The sequence below is a fragment of the Astyanax mexicanus genome, chromosome 1 (genome assembly GCF_023375975.1).
Source record: "Astyanax mexicanus isolate ESR-SI-001 chromosome 1, AstMex3_surface, whole genome shotgun sequence".
In the NCBI taxonomy this organism is placed as follows: domain Eukaryota; kingdom Metazoa; phylum Chordata; class Actinopteri; order Characiformes; family Acestrorhamphidae; genus Astyanax; species Astyanax mexicanus.
In genome coordinates, this window is record NC_064408.1 from 126,140,046 (window position 1) to 126,153,288 (window position 13,243).

Here is a 13,243-nt window from a genome sequence, read left to right on the forward strand (position 1 = left end):
TTTTATTTAAAAATAAAAACATAAATAAAAAACAGATGCCTACATCTCAGACTATTTTCCCACACTTCACTCCTCGCGCCCGTTTTGTCCACAAGTCGTGGACGAGAGACATCTGTTATTTTAGCCGTCGCCATTCTACACTCGCTGCTGCTCTGCTGGCTTGCGCGTGAATCGATTCATTTGTTCAGAACACTAAGTTTATCTGAATCCTGCCACACCGACTGCTGCGGTGTGAATCAGTTTTCTTATGAACTGAATCAAATCTCGCCTACTAATTTGACTCATTTGAAGCTAGTGACTGGGCTATATACAGTATCGAAAGCATCGAACGCTAAAGAACCGAATCGTTTGTGATGACGTAGTATCGAAAAAGAATCGAACCTTCGGTACACCGTGCAACTCTAACGCTTGCCACCCATGCTCTCTTACCTCAGCCACCAAGTCTGTATACTTCAGCCTTTTTCTTTCATAAGCTCCATCTACCTCGCCTTCAAACGGAACAGTCAGCTCTATGAAATACACTATCCGCTTACTTTCAGAGTACAGCAGTGTTATTGATGTGGAAAACAGAATCTTTAAAGTAATTTAGTTTATGTTCATCTCACCCCTTTTTCTTAAATTGTTTTGCTTTTTGGTGAAATTTCTGTGCATTTAAAGCTAAATTTTTTCTGAGGACAGATCTTAAAAATCAACGGCACTGGTCAGTTTAAAGAGTGAAAAGCCCTTATTTTACTTTATAAATTAAGCTGCTAGCAATTAACTGGTGACTAGTCAAGACAAGTTCATTTGTATTGTATCTTTCATACATGCCATCAGTTCTATGTTTTTACAGAAACATTTCACACACAATGCAGAACAATTATAAAAAAAGTTTCTTAGAATTTATAAGAAAACTGAGAACAAAAACTAATAAATTAATTAATAAGGAATTTGAATAAAAAAATAAATAAAACAAAAGGACATTTGTGCTGGTTTGAATCCTAGTGTTGGGGGCATTACTAGTGTGGATGGGTATCTGGTCTCCCAAACTGGGGAGGACATAGGAGAAAAAAAGAACAATCATGTACTAAGAGTATACCAGAATGCACAAAGATAAAACGTTTTGGCGCAGGTAAATAGATACGTTTTCAGTTTTTTTAGAGGTTATAGTCTATGCAGAACATCTCACAGCTTCTGGGAGTTTATTCCAACTGCAGCATAATGTCTCGTCATTGGTTCTGGTTCTAGGTAGTGTTAACAGATCTGCCTCTACTGATCTGAGGAGTCTAACAGGGCAGTATTTCTCCAGCATATCAGAGATTTACGTTGGTAAAAACCTTTTTAGTGCTTCATAGAAAAGGAGCAGTATTTTAAACTTTATTCTCCAGCTGATTGTATGATATGAGCACTGGAGTTACACGTCCCTGCCTCTTTGTCCTGGTTAGTATTCTGGCAGCAGCGTACTGAATAAGCTGCAGTTGTCTGACAGATGTTTGGGGAGGCCAGTGAGGAAGCTGTTACAGTAATCTTATCTACTAGAAATAAAGGAGTGAATGAGTTTTTCTAGATTTGCCTTCATAAAGTCTTTAAATCTTACTGTTTTTCAGGTGGTATAAAGCTGAATTGATAATTGATTTGATATGGCTGTTAAAACTGAGCTCTGAGTCAATTTCGATTAGGGATAGGTGTTAAAATTCAATACTGAAAAAGCACTGACTGAAATGTCTCAGTACTACAGAGTACAGAAAAGTCAAAGGAAATTTGGTGCCTGTTTTGTATTTGAGTCTTACTGATTGTGTGGGGTGGACAGGTGTCTTTATGCAGCTAACGACCTCAAACAGGTGCTTTTAATTTGTGGAGGCGGACTAACAGGTCTTTGAGGCCCAGAATTTTACGGTGATTGACAGATGTTAATTAAAAAATTATACATTGTGATTTTTTTTTTAGATTATATCTCTCATAGTGGACGTGCACCTAAGATGAAAGTTTCAGACCCCTCCATGATTTCTAATTTGAAGTCGCATTCAATTACTTATTTTACTTTTTTTAATCATAAAAAACACTTTTAAATAATAAAACAACTGAATTAATCTAACCCTGTGTGAAAAAGTGTTTGCTGCTCTAAATCTAATACCTTAGTGGATGCCCTTGGCGGCAACAAATAAAGTCAAGGAGGGTTTTTGAGCATAAATGTCCTAATATCATAATAATCCATAATATCAGCTTAGCCACTTAGCCACTCCAAAACCTCCAAAGCCATGTCCTGCTATCGAACCTGAAAACATCTGAGCTTGAGGTCACGAACAGATGGCCAGATATTCTTTCAGGATTGTCTCTTACAGCAAGTTGGGCAGGTCCTAAAGCAGCAACGCAGACTCTGGCCATCATACTACCACCACCATGTTTTACATTCAGTATGATGTTCTTTATCTGAAATTATGTGCTAGTTTTACACCAGAAGTTACGGGACTTTCCAAAAAAAAAACACTTTTGTCTCTTCAGTCAAAAAAATATTTACCCAAAGTCCTGGAGATCATTAAGATGTTTGTTGGTAAATGTGAGACGGGTCGTTGTGTTATTTTTGGTCAGCAGTGTTTTTTATCTTGGAACTCTCCCATTGTGACCATTTTCCCCCAATCTTTTTCTTATTATTGAATCATTAACACTGATCTTAACTGAGGCGAGTGAGACCTGCAGTTCTTTAAATGTTGTTCTAGGTTTTTTTGGGACCTCCTTTTTCAGATTAATGACAGAATAATTTTTTTGTTTTTACAAAGGGCTAGATTGGTTTGGAGTTTTTCCCCTTAAATAATGAAATTATCATTCAAAACGTGCTTGTTCATATTTATAGGTTATATTTGTTTGATATTAAAGTTTATTTGATCATGAAAGGTTTTATTTGATCTGAAAAATGTTAGTATGACAAAAAGAAATGTGTATATATATATATATATATATATATATAATATGTACATGTATATGTATATATATGTACATAAAACATGTAAATACACTTTTGGTTTTTAGCTCAGTGTCAGTAGGCTGGATTAAGAACTGAATATAAGGTTGAAAACTAGCTAACTGTGGTTTTATTAGGACTTAAAAAGTGAAGCTTTCCAAGAGACAGAACAATAATTATTGCAAGGAAGTAGGTGGACTCATCCTGTTTTCCTGATTGTACTGGATTGTGTAGTTATAGAGATGTGGATGAAGGGTAAAGAAACAAGATAAAATACAATAGTAACAGAATATACATTAACTATTAAACAGAAAGCTCCAGTTCCACAGCTGATCAATTTTACTGTCACCTACATCTATATGCAGCTCATGCTCTTACGGGCTACAGATTATATTCTTCAACGGGGTTAAACTTTTTTTTTTTGGAAGCTAGAGTGATTAACCCTGCATATCACTGTAGAGGACATGTTCAGCAAAGCTATTTAAGAGCATCTGCAAGTAAATTAATGATTTTCTTCAAAACATTTGTGATTAGTGTGTGCCTACTTAAAAAATATATTAGTATGGACATCCTAAAGATGACTGCAAACAGAGTTCACATTTGATTGACTGATGTACTCTGGCCTTGAGTAGAAGCTTCCTATTGTGCGATTTGATATATAAGTATCTCGTTAAAGCTTTAAATAACATATTTTAACACTTATAATTTCAAACTGAACCAACTCACCTGAGAATCTGCAGTTTACAGTCTAAACTCTCCAGTCCAGCAGAGAGCAGCTCCACTCCTGAATCCTGCAGATCATTGTTACTGAGATCCAGCTCTTTCAGGGAGGAGTTTTCCAGCTTTATAACTGATGCCAAAGTTTCACACATCTTCAATTGAAGATTACACAAAGCTAATCTGAAAAATGTGATATAAACACAAAAGATTTTACAATAAACAAAAAGTTTAAATAACACATTTTGGTGATTTTCTTAACATATCATATTTCTTAACAATATCAGATTGTGGTGGTTTTGGCTATTGTTGTTAGTTGAGTGAGTAGTAGATCCTGGCTGAGCTCTATGTATAACCACAGTTGTTAGGTGCAGGATTTGTCCTGTATTATACTACTATGTCATTATTTTTGCTCATACTGCAGAGGGAAAGTGGCCTAAATCCATATTTTAGTGTTCAGTGTGATTTTTTTAATATTCACACTGCCTCACAAATGACACCTATATTAAAACAAGATTTGGGACACATTTATCTGCAGTTTAGACAAAGCCAGAGTTACTTGAGGTTTTGTTAAGATCAGATAGAAATGTGGATAAAACAACTTAAGCAGGAATAAAGAAGACAGGAAGCGTGGACACAACTGTTAAATCACAGTAAAATCTATGCAAAAATATTGACAATCCCTAATCCCTAATCCCTAAATACAGAGATATAACCTCATCAATCCAGCACCCACTCTATGCATTACTTTCAGTTAAGACGTGACTCCTATTTCCCTTTAGTCTGTTTAAAATAAAGCGACAGAAACACTGACCTGAGAGTCTGCAGTTTACAGTGTGAACTCTTTAGTCCAGCAGAGAGCAGCTCCACTCCTGAATCCTGCAGGTTGTTGTTACTGAGGTCCAGTTCTATCAGTGAGGAGTTTTCCAGCTTTAAAACTGATTCCAGACTTTCACACGTCCTTACTCCAAGATTACATGAAGCTAGTCTATAATATAAGAATAAACAGATTTTACTTAAAAATACACTTAAATGAAAATGGAAAATAACAGCGTTATTCTTACCATAGCATTTATCAAAATAAAGGTGTAATTATACAAACACACCCTATTCTTCATGGTGTCCTGATCTAAAAGAATATTTTAACTGACATACAAATAGAACACAAAATGAAACTGTGAAATACAGTATCTGTGAGATGGACTGGTGTTTCTTTATACAGAGATAGTAATCATGCAGAAAGCTAGAGTTACCCATTAGAAAACAGTTTACAGTGAGGGCAGCTCAAGTTCTGGGACAGATTATGAGTTAAAAGACACGAAGAGTGAAGTTTATTGGGTGGTTTTTTAACCTGCCACCATTTACTTTCTCCCTCCATTTATTTATTGGTTATTAAATTCAGATCTGTGTTTTATACAAAAAAAAAATCAGAAATTCCAGCAAACCAGGCTAAATCTAGATGAGTCAACCCCAAAGCCTCATATACATCCAAACTTTAGTCTCTGTATCTGATTAGTGCAAGACCTCCCAGTGACCTCCTTTATTGATTATCTGATATTATTGATTAGATAACAATAAGGTTTTTTTTTTTTATATTTATACTATCAGATATTAAAAGAGGGAATACTGTAACAAAAGATTATATTTTTATTTGACACATACATACACAGAGTAACAGATTATAACCTGGCCTGTAAGTATTTTAAAATGCTGTAAAATTAATTAATTTTCCATTAAAGACAGTAACTGGTTATTGGGTGAGCTACTTCTCTGTTTTGGGTTTTTCTAGAAAGCATGAATGCGTGTTTCTTTCAGCTGATTTAAAAGGTTAATTATGTATCAGCAGTTTTATCAGCACTCATTTTACTCATAACAGCAGCTAACTTTAATAGCTTACTCATTGACAGACTGAAATGACTGTAACGCTATCTTGCTAACCATCGGTAGATGCTTGATTAAACTGTACCTGTGGAATGCAGAGTACTTGCCCTTAGCATGCTGGCTTTGTTCAATTTCCAAGTAAAGTGTAGCATTTTAGCATTTTCACAGTAAAATATCTCCCAACTAATAACTTTATAATCAAATCAGCAGCCAGACATTTAGTCACTGAGGATAAAACTGCTGTGTGTTCTTTGTAAACTGTCGAAGTGGAATTTGGATTGGTGCTGTGTCTCATGTTGGTGTTACGGTGGGTTTATGGTGTTTGCCTGATATCTAAAACAATAATTTCATCAATATCTACTATATCTACTAATATAAAACATTGTGATTAATACATATTCACCAGTGATTTAATGAAAACTGTGAATGCCTGAATAAAAATACTTACAAAGCTCTTCTGGATATTTTGACTACTGGCAGCAGCCTCAGAAAACACTCCTCTGATGGGTGATATTTTCTGAGGTTAAACTCCTCCAGCTCTTCTTCTGAATTCACCAACACAAACGCCAGAGCTGACCACTGAGCAGGAGAGAGGCTGGCCTGATGAAGACGATCACCTCCACTCAGGTATTTCTGCACTTCCTGCACTAGAGAATGATCATTCAGTTCATTCAGACAGTGGAACAGATTGATGGATTTCTCTGGAGAGGAGTTCTCCTCAATCTTCTCCTTGATGTATTTGACTGTTTCCTCACTGCTGTGAGAGCTCTTCTCTTTCTGTGTCAGTACGACTCTTAACAGAGTCTGGTTAGACTCCAGTGAGAGACCCAGAAGGAAGCGAAGGAACAGGTCCAGATGTCCACTCTCAAGCTGTAAGGCTTTATCCACGGCACTGCTGAGGAAGCCATTTATCGATGTTCCGCTGAAAATCTCAGATAGTCCAGTGGTTTGCTGTTCTGTGGTTTGCATATTCCGATCCTTTGTGTTGAAATAGAGAAACGCATATAAAGCAGCGAGGAACTCCTGAATGCTCAGATGTACAAAGCTGAAGACCTTCCCCAGGTTCAGCAGCTCATGTTCCTGTCTGAAGATCTGGGTACACACTCCTGAGTACACTGATACTTCTTTAATATCGATGCCACTCTCTCTTAGATCTTCCTCATAGAACATCAGGTTTCCTTTCTCCAGCTGCTGGAACGCCAGTTTCCCCAGAGCCAGGATACTTGTTCTTGTCTGCTGAGGATCAGAGTCACTTTTCCCACTGTACTTCTGGCTTTTGTGTTTGATCTGAACGATCAGGAAGTGTGTGAACATCTGCGTCAGGGTTTTGGGGATTTCTCCACTCTCAGCTTCACTCAGCATTCTCTCTAGAACAGTGGCTGTAATCCAGCAGAAGACCGGTATGTGGCACATGATGTAGAGGCTTCTTGAAGAGCTGATGTGTGTGAAGACTTTGTTGGCCAGGTCCTGATTCCTGATCTTCTTCTTGAAGTACTCCTTTTTCTGAGGGTCATTGAAACCCCGCACTTCTGTTACCTGGTCAACACAATAAGGAGGGATCTGACTGACCGCTGCTGGTCGAGAGGTGATCCAGAGGAGAGCAGAGGGAAGCAGATTCCCCTTGATGAGGTTCGTCAGCAGAACATCCACTGAGGTTTGTTCTTCTATATTCACCAAGTTCTCATTGTTCTGGAAATCCAGAGGAAGTCGACATTCATCCAGACCATCAAAGATGAACAAAGTCTTGTAGCTCTTATAATGTCTTGGTTTTAAATCTTGTGTTTCTGGGAAGAAGCGCTGAAGAAGATTCACCAGACTGAGCTTTGTCTCCTTCATCAGATTCAGTTCTCTAAAAGGAAGTGGAAATATGAAGAGAACATCCTGATTTACTTTTCCTTCAACCCAGTCCAGAATGAACTTCTGCACAGAGACTGTTTTTCCAATTCCAGCAACTCCTTTAGTCAGTACAGTTTTGATGAGCTGGTTCTGTTCTGGTAAGGGTTTAAATATGTCATTACATTGGATTGGTGTTTCCTGTGTTGAGCTTTTCCTGGATGCAGCTTCAATCTGTTTCACCTCATGTTCCTGATTGACATCTCCACCTCCTCCCTCTGTGATGTAGAGCTCTGTGTAGATCTCATTCAGAAGTGCTGAGTTTTCATGGCCTGAGATTCCTTCATTAATTTTCTGATATTTGTCCCTCAGTTTGGATTTGAGCTTTTGTTGACATGCTGGAGCCAATTCTGATTACAGAGAAAGACAATACGGAACATGTAATCAGCTGAGATCAACCATTAAAGATGCTGTGTAGAACGACTCTGTGATACAGTAAATTAATAATTTAATAATAATGATTTCATTATGTTGTTTTTATACTGCATTACAGTTTTTATTCTCTTTGAAAATTTGGACTTAAATAAATAAATTAGCACCAGGCTGATACCAATGGTAACTCTTACGTCTCTCTAGTGTGTTGGCGAGGTCTGTCTGCTTCATGTTCCTCAGGATATGCAGTGTTATCTTCAGCACCCCCTCCCTCTGATCATCCTCCACCTCTTTCTCAGAGCATGCTGGGTAATCTGGACTCAGGAGTTTCTTGAATGTGTTCAGCTCGTTCATTACTAGAGAGATAAATTTCTGCTGCAGCTCCTGATTATGAAGAAACATCAGAAAATCACTAAAGCTGTTACAGTACAGAGAGAGATGATCTGAACAATCTGAACATCATCAAGACATCGATCTGAGAAGGGGAGGAGTTATAGATGCTCTGGTGTGTAAAATGTCTAGAGCTTACATTCTCTGCCTGAACCGGACCCGACCCAAAGCCCTTCAGAAAATAGTCTGAGATGTAGGCATCTCTTGTTTAATTATATTTTTATTTTATATAAAGCTCTGGCGTGATAATCACCATGTAGCTAAGTAACCAATTATTATCGTTAACGAAAACGAAGGAAATAAAGAAAACTGAAAGTGAAAAAACGGTAATTAAAAGGAAAAAACATAACTAACTGGAACCGTATTGTGTGTTTATATAACTAACTGAAATGAATTGAAATTATGTTATATTATTATAACCTTGTAAGGTACAAATGAAAATGTTTAAGAAAGGTGCACCAGTTAGAATGTTATAAACACGTGAGCTCAAAGTGGGCACACTTGTCCGCTTTTGACTTGCAGTGCTGTGTTTAGCTGTTCTTAAAATATTTTCAGTAAATAATAGTTCTATGCTTCTATGTTGCAGTGTTAATTAACATCATTCTGAACAGATTTCGCTCATTTAAACAGCTCGAAAATAGACAGTTTATGGATCGGGTCGGGCTCAGGCTGATAATAACAGTTTATGGATCGGGTAGGGCTCATAATAACAGTTTATGGGGCGGGTCGGGTCGGGCTCAGGCTGATAATAACAGTTTATGGATCGGGTCGGGCTCATAATAACAGTTTATGGGGCGGGTCGGGTCGGCCTCGGGCTGATAATAACAGTTTATGGATCGGGTCGGGCTGATAATAACAGTTTATGGATCGGGTCGGGCTCAGGCTGATAATAACAGTTTATGGATCGGGTCGGGCTCATAATAACAGTTTATGGATCGGGTCGGGCTCAGGCTGATAATAACAGTTTATGGATCGGGTCGCGCTCAGGCTGATAATAACAGTTTATGGATTGGGTCGGGCTCAGGCTGATAATAACAGTTTATGGATCGGGTCGGGCTCATAATAACAGTTTATGGATCGGGTCGGCCTCAGGCTGATAATAACAGTTTATGGATCGGGTCGGGCTCAGGCTGATAATAACAGCTTATGGATCGGGTCGGGCTCATAATAACAGTTTATGGATCGGGTCGGGCTCAGGCTGATAATAACAGTTTATGGATCGGGTCGCGCTCAGGCTGATAATAACAGTTTATGGATTGGGTCGCGCTCAGGCTGATAATAACAGTTTATGGATCGGGTTGGGCTCAGGCTGATAATAACAGTTTATGGGGCGGGTCGGGCTCGGGCTGATAATAACAGTTTATGGATCGGGTCGGGCTCGGGCTGATAATAACAGTTTATGGATCGGGTCGGGCTGATAACAGTTTATGGATCGGGTCGGGCTCGGGCTGATAATAACAGTTTATGGATCGGGTCGGGCTCGGGCTGATAATAACAGTTTATGGATCGGGTCGGGCTGATAACAGTTTATGGATCGGGTCGGGCTCAGGCTGATAATAACAGTTTATGGATCGGGTCGGGCTCAGGCTGATAATAACAGTTTATGGATCGGGTCGGGCTGATAATAACAGTTTATGGGGCGGGTTGGGCTGATAATAACAGTTTACGGATCGGGTCTGGCTCGGGCTGATAATAACAGTTTATGGATCGGGTCGGGCTGATAACAGTTTACGGATCGGGTCGGCCTGATAACAGTTTATGGATCGGGTCGGGCTGAAAATAACAGTTTATGGATCGGGTCGGGCTCAGGCTGATAATAACAGTTTATGGATCGGGTCGGGCTTAGGCTGATAACAACAGTTTATGGATCGGGTCGGGCTCAGGCTGATAATAACAGTTTATGGATCGGGTCGGGCTCATAATAACAGTTTATGGATCGGGTCGGCCTCAGGCTGATAATAACAGTTTATGGATTGGGTCGGGCTCAGGCTGATAATAACAGCTTATGGATCGGGTCGGGCTCATAATAACAGTTTATGGATCGGGTCGGGCTCAGGCTGATAATAACAGTTTATGGATCGGGTCGCGCTCAGGCTGATAATAACAGTTTATGGATTGGGTCGGGCTCGGGCTGATAATAACAGTTTATGGATCGGGTTGGGCTCAGGCTGATAATAACAGTTTATGGGGCGGGTCGGGCTCGGGCTGATAATAACAGTTTATGGATCGGGTCGGGCTCGGGCTGATAATAACAGTTTATGGATCGGGTCGGGCTGATAACAGTTTATGGATCGGGTCGGGCTCGGGCTGATAATAACAGTTTATGGATCGGGTCGGGCTCGGGCTGATAATAACAGTTTATGGATCGGGTCGGGCTGATAACAGTTTATGGATCGGGTTGGGCTCAGGCTGATAATAACAGTTTATGGATCGGGTCGGGCTCAGGCTGATAATAACAGTTTATGGATCGGGTCGGGCTGATAATAACAGTTTATGGGGCGGGTTGGGCTGATAATAACAGTTTACGGATCGGGTCTGGCTCAGGCTGATAATAACAGTTTATGGATCGGGTCGGGCTCAGGCTGATAATAACAGTTTACGGATCGGGTCGGCCTGATAATAACAGTTTATGGGGCGGGTTGGGCTGATAATAACAGTTTATGGATCGGGTCGGGCTCAGGCTGATAATAACAGTTTATGGATCGGGTCGGGCTCAGGCTGATAATAACAGTTTACGGATCGGGTCGGCCTGATAATAACAGTTTATGGGGCGGGTTGGGCTGATAATAACAGTTTATGGATCGGGTCGGGCTCAGGCTGATAATAACAGTTTATGGATCGGGTCGGGCTTAGGCTGATAACAACAGTTTATGGATCGGGTCGGGCTCAGGCTGATAATAACAGTTTATGGGTCGGGTCGGGCTCGGGCTGATAATAACAGTTTATGGATCGGGTCGGGCTCAGGCTGATAATAACAGTTTATGGATCGGGTCGGGCTCAGGCTGATAATAACAGTTTATGGGTCGGGTCGGGCTCGGGCTGATAATAACAGTTTATGGATCGGGTCGGGCTTAGGCTGATAACAACAGTTTATGGATCGGGTCGGGCTGATAATAACAGTTTATGGATCGGGTCGGGCTGATAATAACAGTTTATGGATCGGGTCGGGCTTAGGCTGATAATAACAGTTTATGGATCGGGTCGGGCTGATAATAACAGTTTATGGGGCGGGTTGGGTCGGGCTGATAATAACAGTTTATGGATCGGGTCGGGCTGATAACAGTTTATGGGGCGGGTTGGGTCGGGCTGATAATAACAGTTTATGGATCGGGTCGGGCTCAGGCTGATAATAACAGTTTATGGATCGGGTCGGGCTCAGGCTGATAATAACAGTTTATGGATCGGGTCGGGCTCAGGCTGATAACAGTTTATGGATCGGGTCGCGCTCAGGCTGATAATAACAGTTTATGGATTGGGTCGGGCTCAGGCTGATAATAACAGTTTATGGATCGGGTCGGGTCTGGCTCGGGCTGATAATAACAGTTTATGGATCGGGTCGGGTCTGGCTCGGGCTGATAATAACAGTTTATGGATCGGGACGCGCTCAGGCTGATAATAACAGTTTATGGATCGGGTCGGGCTCGGGCTGATAATAACAGTTTATGGATCGGGTCGGGCTCAGGCTGATAATAACAGTTTATGGATCGGGTCGGGCTCAGGCTGATAACAGTTTATGGATCGGGTCGGGCTCAGGCTGATAACAGTTTATGGATCGGGTCGGGCTCAGGCTGATAATAACAGTTTATGGATCGGGTCGGGCTGATAATAACAGTTTATGGATCGGGTCGGGCTCAGGCTGATAATAACAGTTTATGGATCGGGTCGGGCTCAGGCTGATAATAACAGTTTATGGATCGGGTCGGGCTCAGGCTGATAATAACAGTTTAATGATCGGGTCGGGCTGATAATAACAGTTTATGGATCGGGTCGCGCTCAGGCTGATAATAACAGTTTATGGATCGGGTCGCACTCAGGCTGATAATAACAGTTTATGGATCGGGTCGGGCTCAGGCTGATATAAACAGTTTATGGATCGGGTCGGGCTCAGGCTGATAATAACAGTTTATGGGTCGGGTCTGGCTCGGGCTGATAATAACAGTTTATGGATCGGGTCGGGCTCAGGCTGATAATAACAGTTTATGGATCGGGTCGGGCTGATAATAACAGTTTATGGATCGGGTCGCGCTCAGGCTGATAATAACAGTTTATGGATCGGGTCGCGCTCAGGCTGATAATAACAGTTTATGTATCGGGTCGGGCTGATAATAACAGTTTATGGATCGGGTCGGGCTCGGGCTGATAATAACAGTTTATGGATCGGGTCGGGCTCAGGCTGATAATAACAGTTTATGGATCGGGTCGGGCTGATAATAACAGTTTATGGATCGGGTCGGGCTCAGGCTGATAATAACAGTTTATGGATCGGGTCGGGCTCGGGCTGATAATAACAGTTTATGGATCGGGTCGGGCTCAGGCTGATAATAACAGTTTATGGATCGGGTCGGGCTCAGGCTGATAATAACAGTTTATGGATCGGGTCGGGCTCAGGCTGATAATAACAGTTTATGGGTCGGGTCGGGCTCGGGCTGATAATAACAGTTTATGGATCGGGTCGGGCTTAGGCTGATAACAACAGTTTATGGATCGGGTCGGGCTGATAATAACAGTTTATGGATCGGGTCGGGCTGATAATAACAGTTTATGGATCGGGTCGGGCTTAGGCTGATAATAACAGTTTATGGATCGGGTCGGGCTGATAATAACAGTTTATGGGGCGGGTTGGGTCGGGCTGATAATAACAGTTTATGGATCGGGTCGGGCTGATAACAGTTTATGGGGCGGGTTGGGTCGGGCTGATAATAACAGTTTATGGATCGGGTCGGGCTCAGGCTGATAATAACAGTTTATGGATCGGGTCGGGCTCAGGCTGATAATAACAGTTTATGGATCGGGTCGGGCTCAGGCTGATAACAGTTTATGGATCGGGTCGCG

The 13,243-nt window shown here is 41.1% G+C and overlaps 1 protein-coding gene and 1 long non-coding RNA gene across 3 annotated transcripts in view; one reads left to right on the top strand and one right to left on the bottom strand.

Annotated features, from left to right (window-relative positions):
- Nucleotides 1–3,597: 3,597 nt before the first annotated feature.
- Nucleotides 3,598–13,243, bottom strand: part of LOC125784808 (NLR family CARD domain-containing protein 3-like) — a 163,691-nt gene continuing 154,045 nt past the window's right edge. Inside the window, exons 8-10 of one of the 2 annotated variants that reach the window (XM_049468553.1) lie at nucleotides 5,985–6,971; nucleotides 4,470–4,643; nucleotides 3,599–3,838 (exon numbers count right to left, since the gene is read on the bottom strand). In XM_049468553.1, the coding sequence (XP_049324510.1) occupies nucleotides 3,661–3,838; nucleotides 4,470–4,643; nucleotides 5,985–6,971 (1,339 nt within the window). In that variant the 3' untranslated portion in view covers nucleotides 3,599–3,660. Of the gene's footprint in view, nucleotides 3,839–4,469; nucleotides 4,644–5,984; nucleotides 6,972–13,243 lie in introns of both variants that reach the window. The other variant, XM_049468550.1, reaches the window with a different exon arrangement.
- Nucleotides 6,779–13,243, top strand: part of LOC125784819 (uncharacterized) — a 152,483-nt gene continuing 146,018 nt past the window's right edge. Inside the window, exon 1 of the long non-coding RNA XR_007427417.1 lies at nucleotides 6,779–6,860. This is a non-coding gene — a long non-coding RNA (uncharacterized LOC125784819). The remainder of the gene's footprint in view (nucleotides 6,861–13,243) is intronic.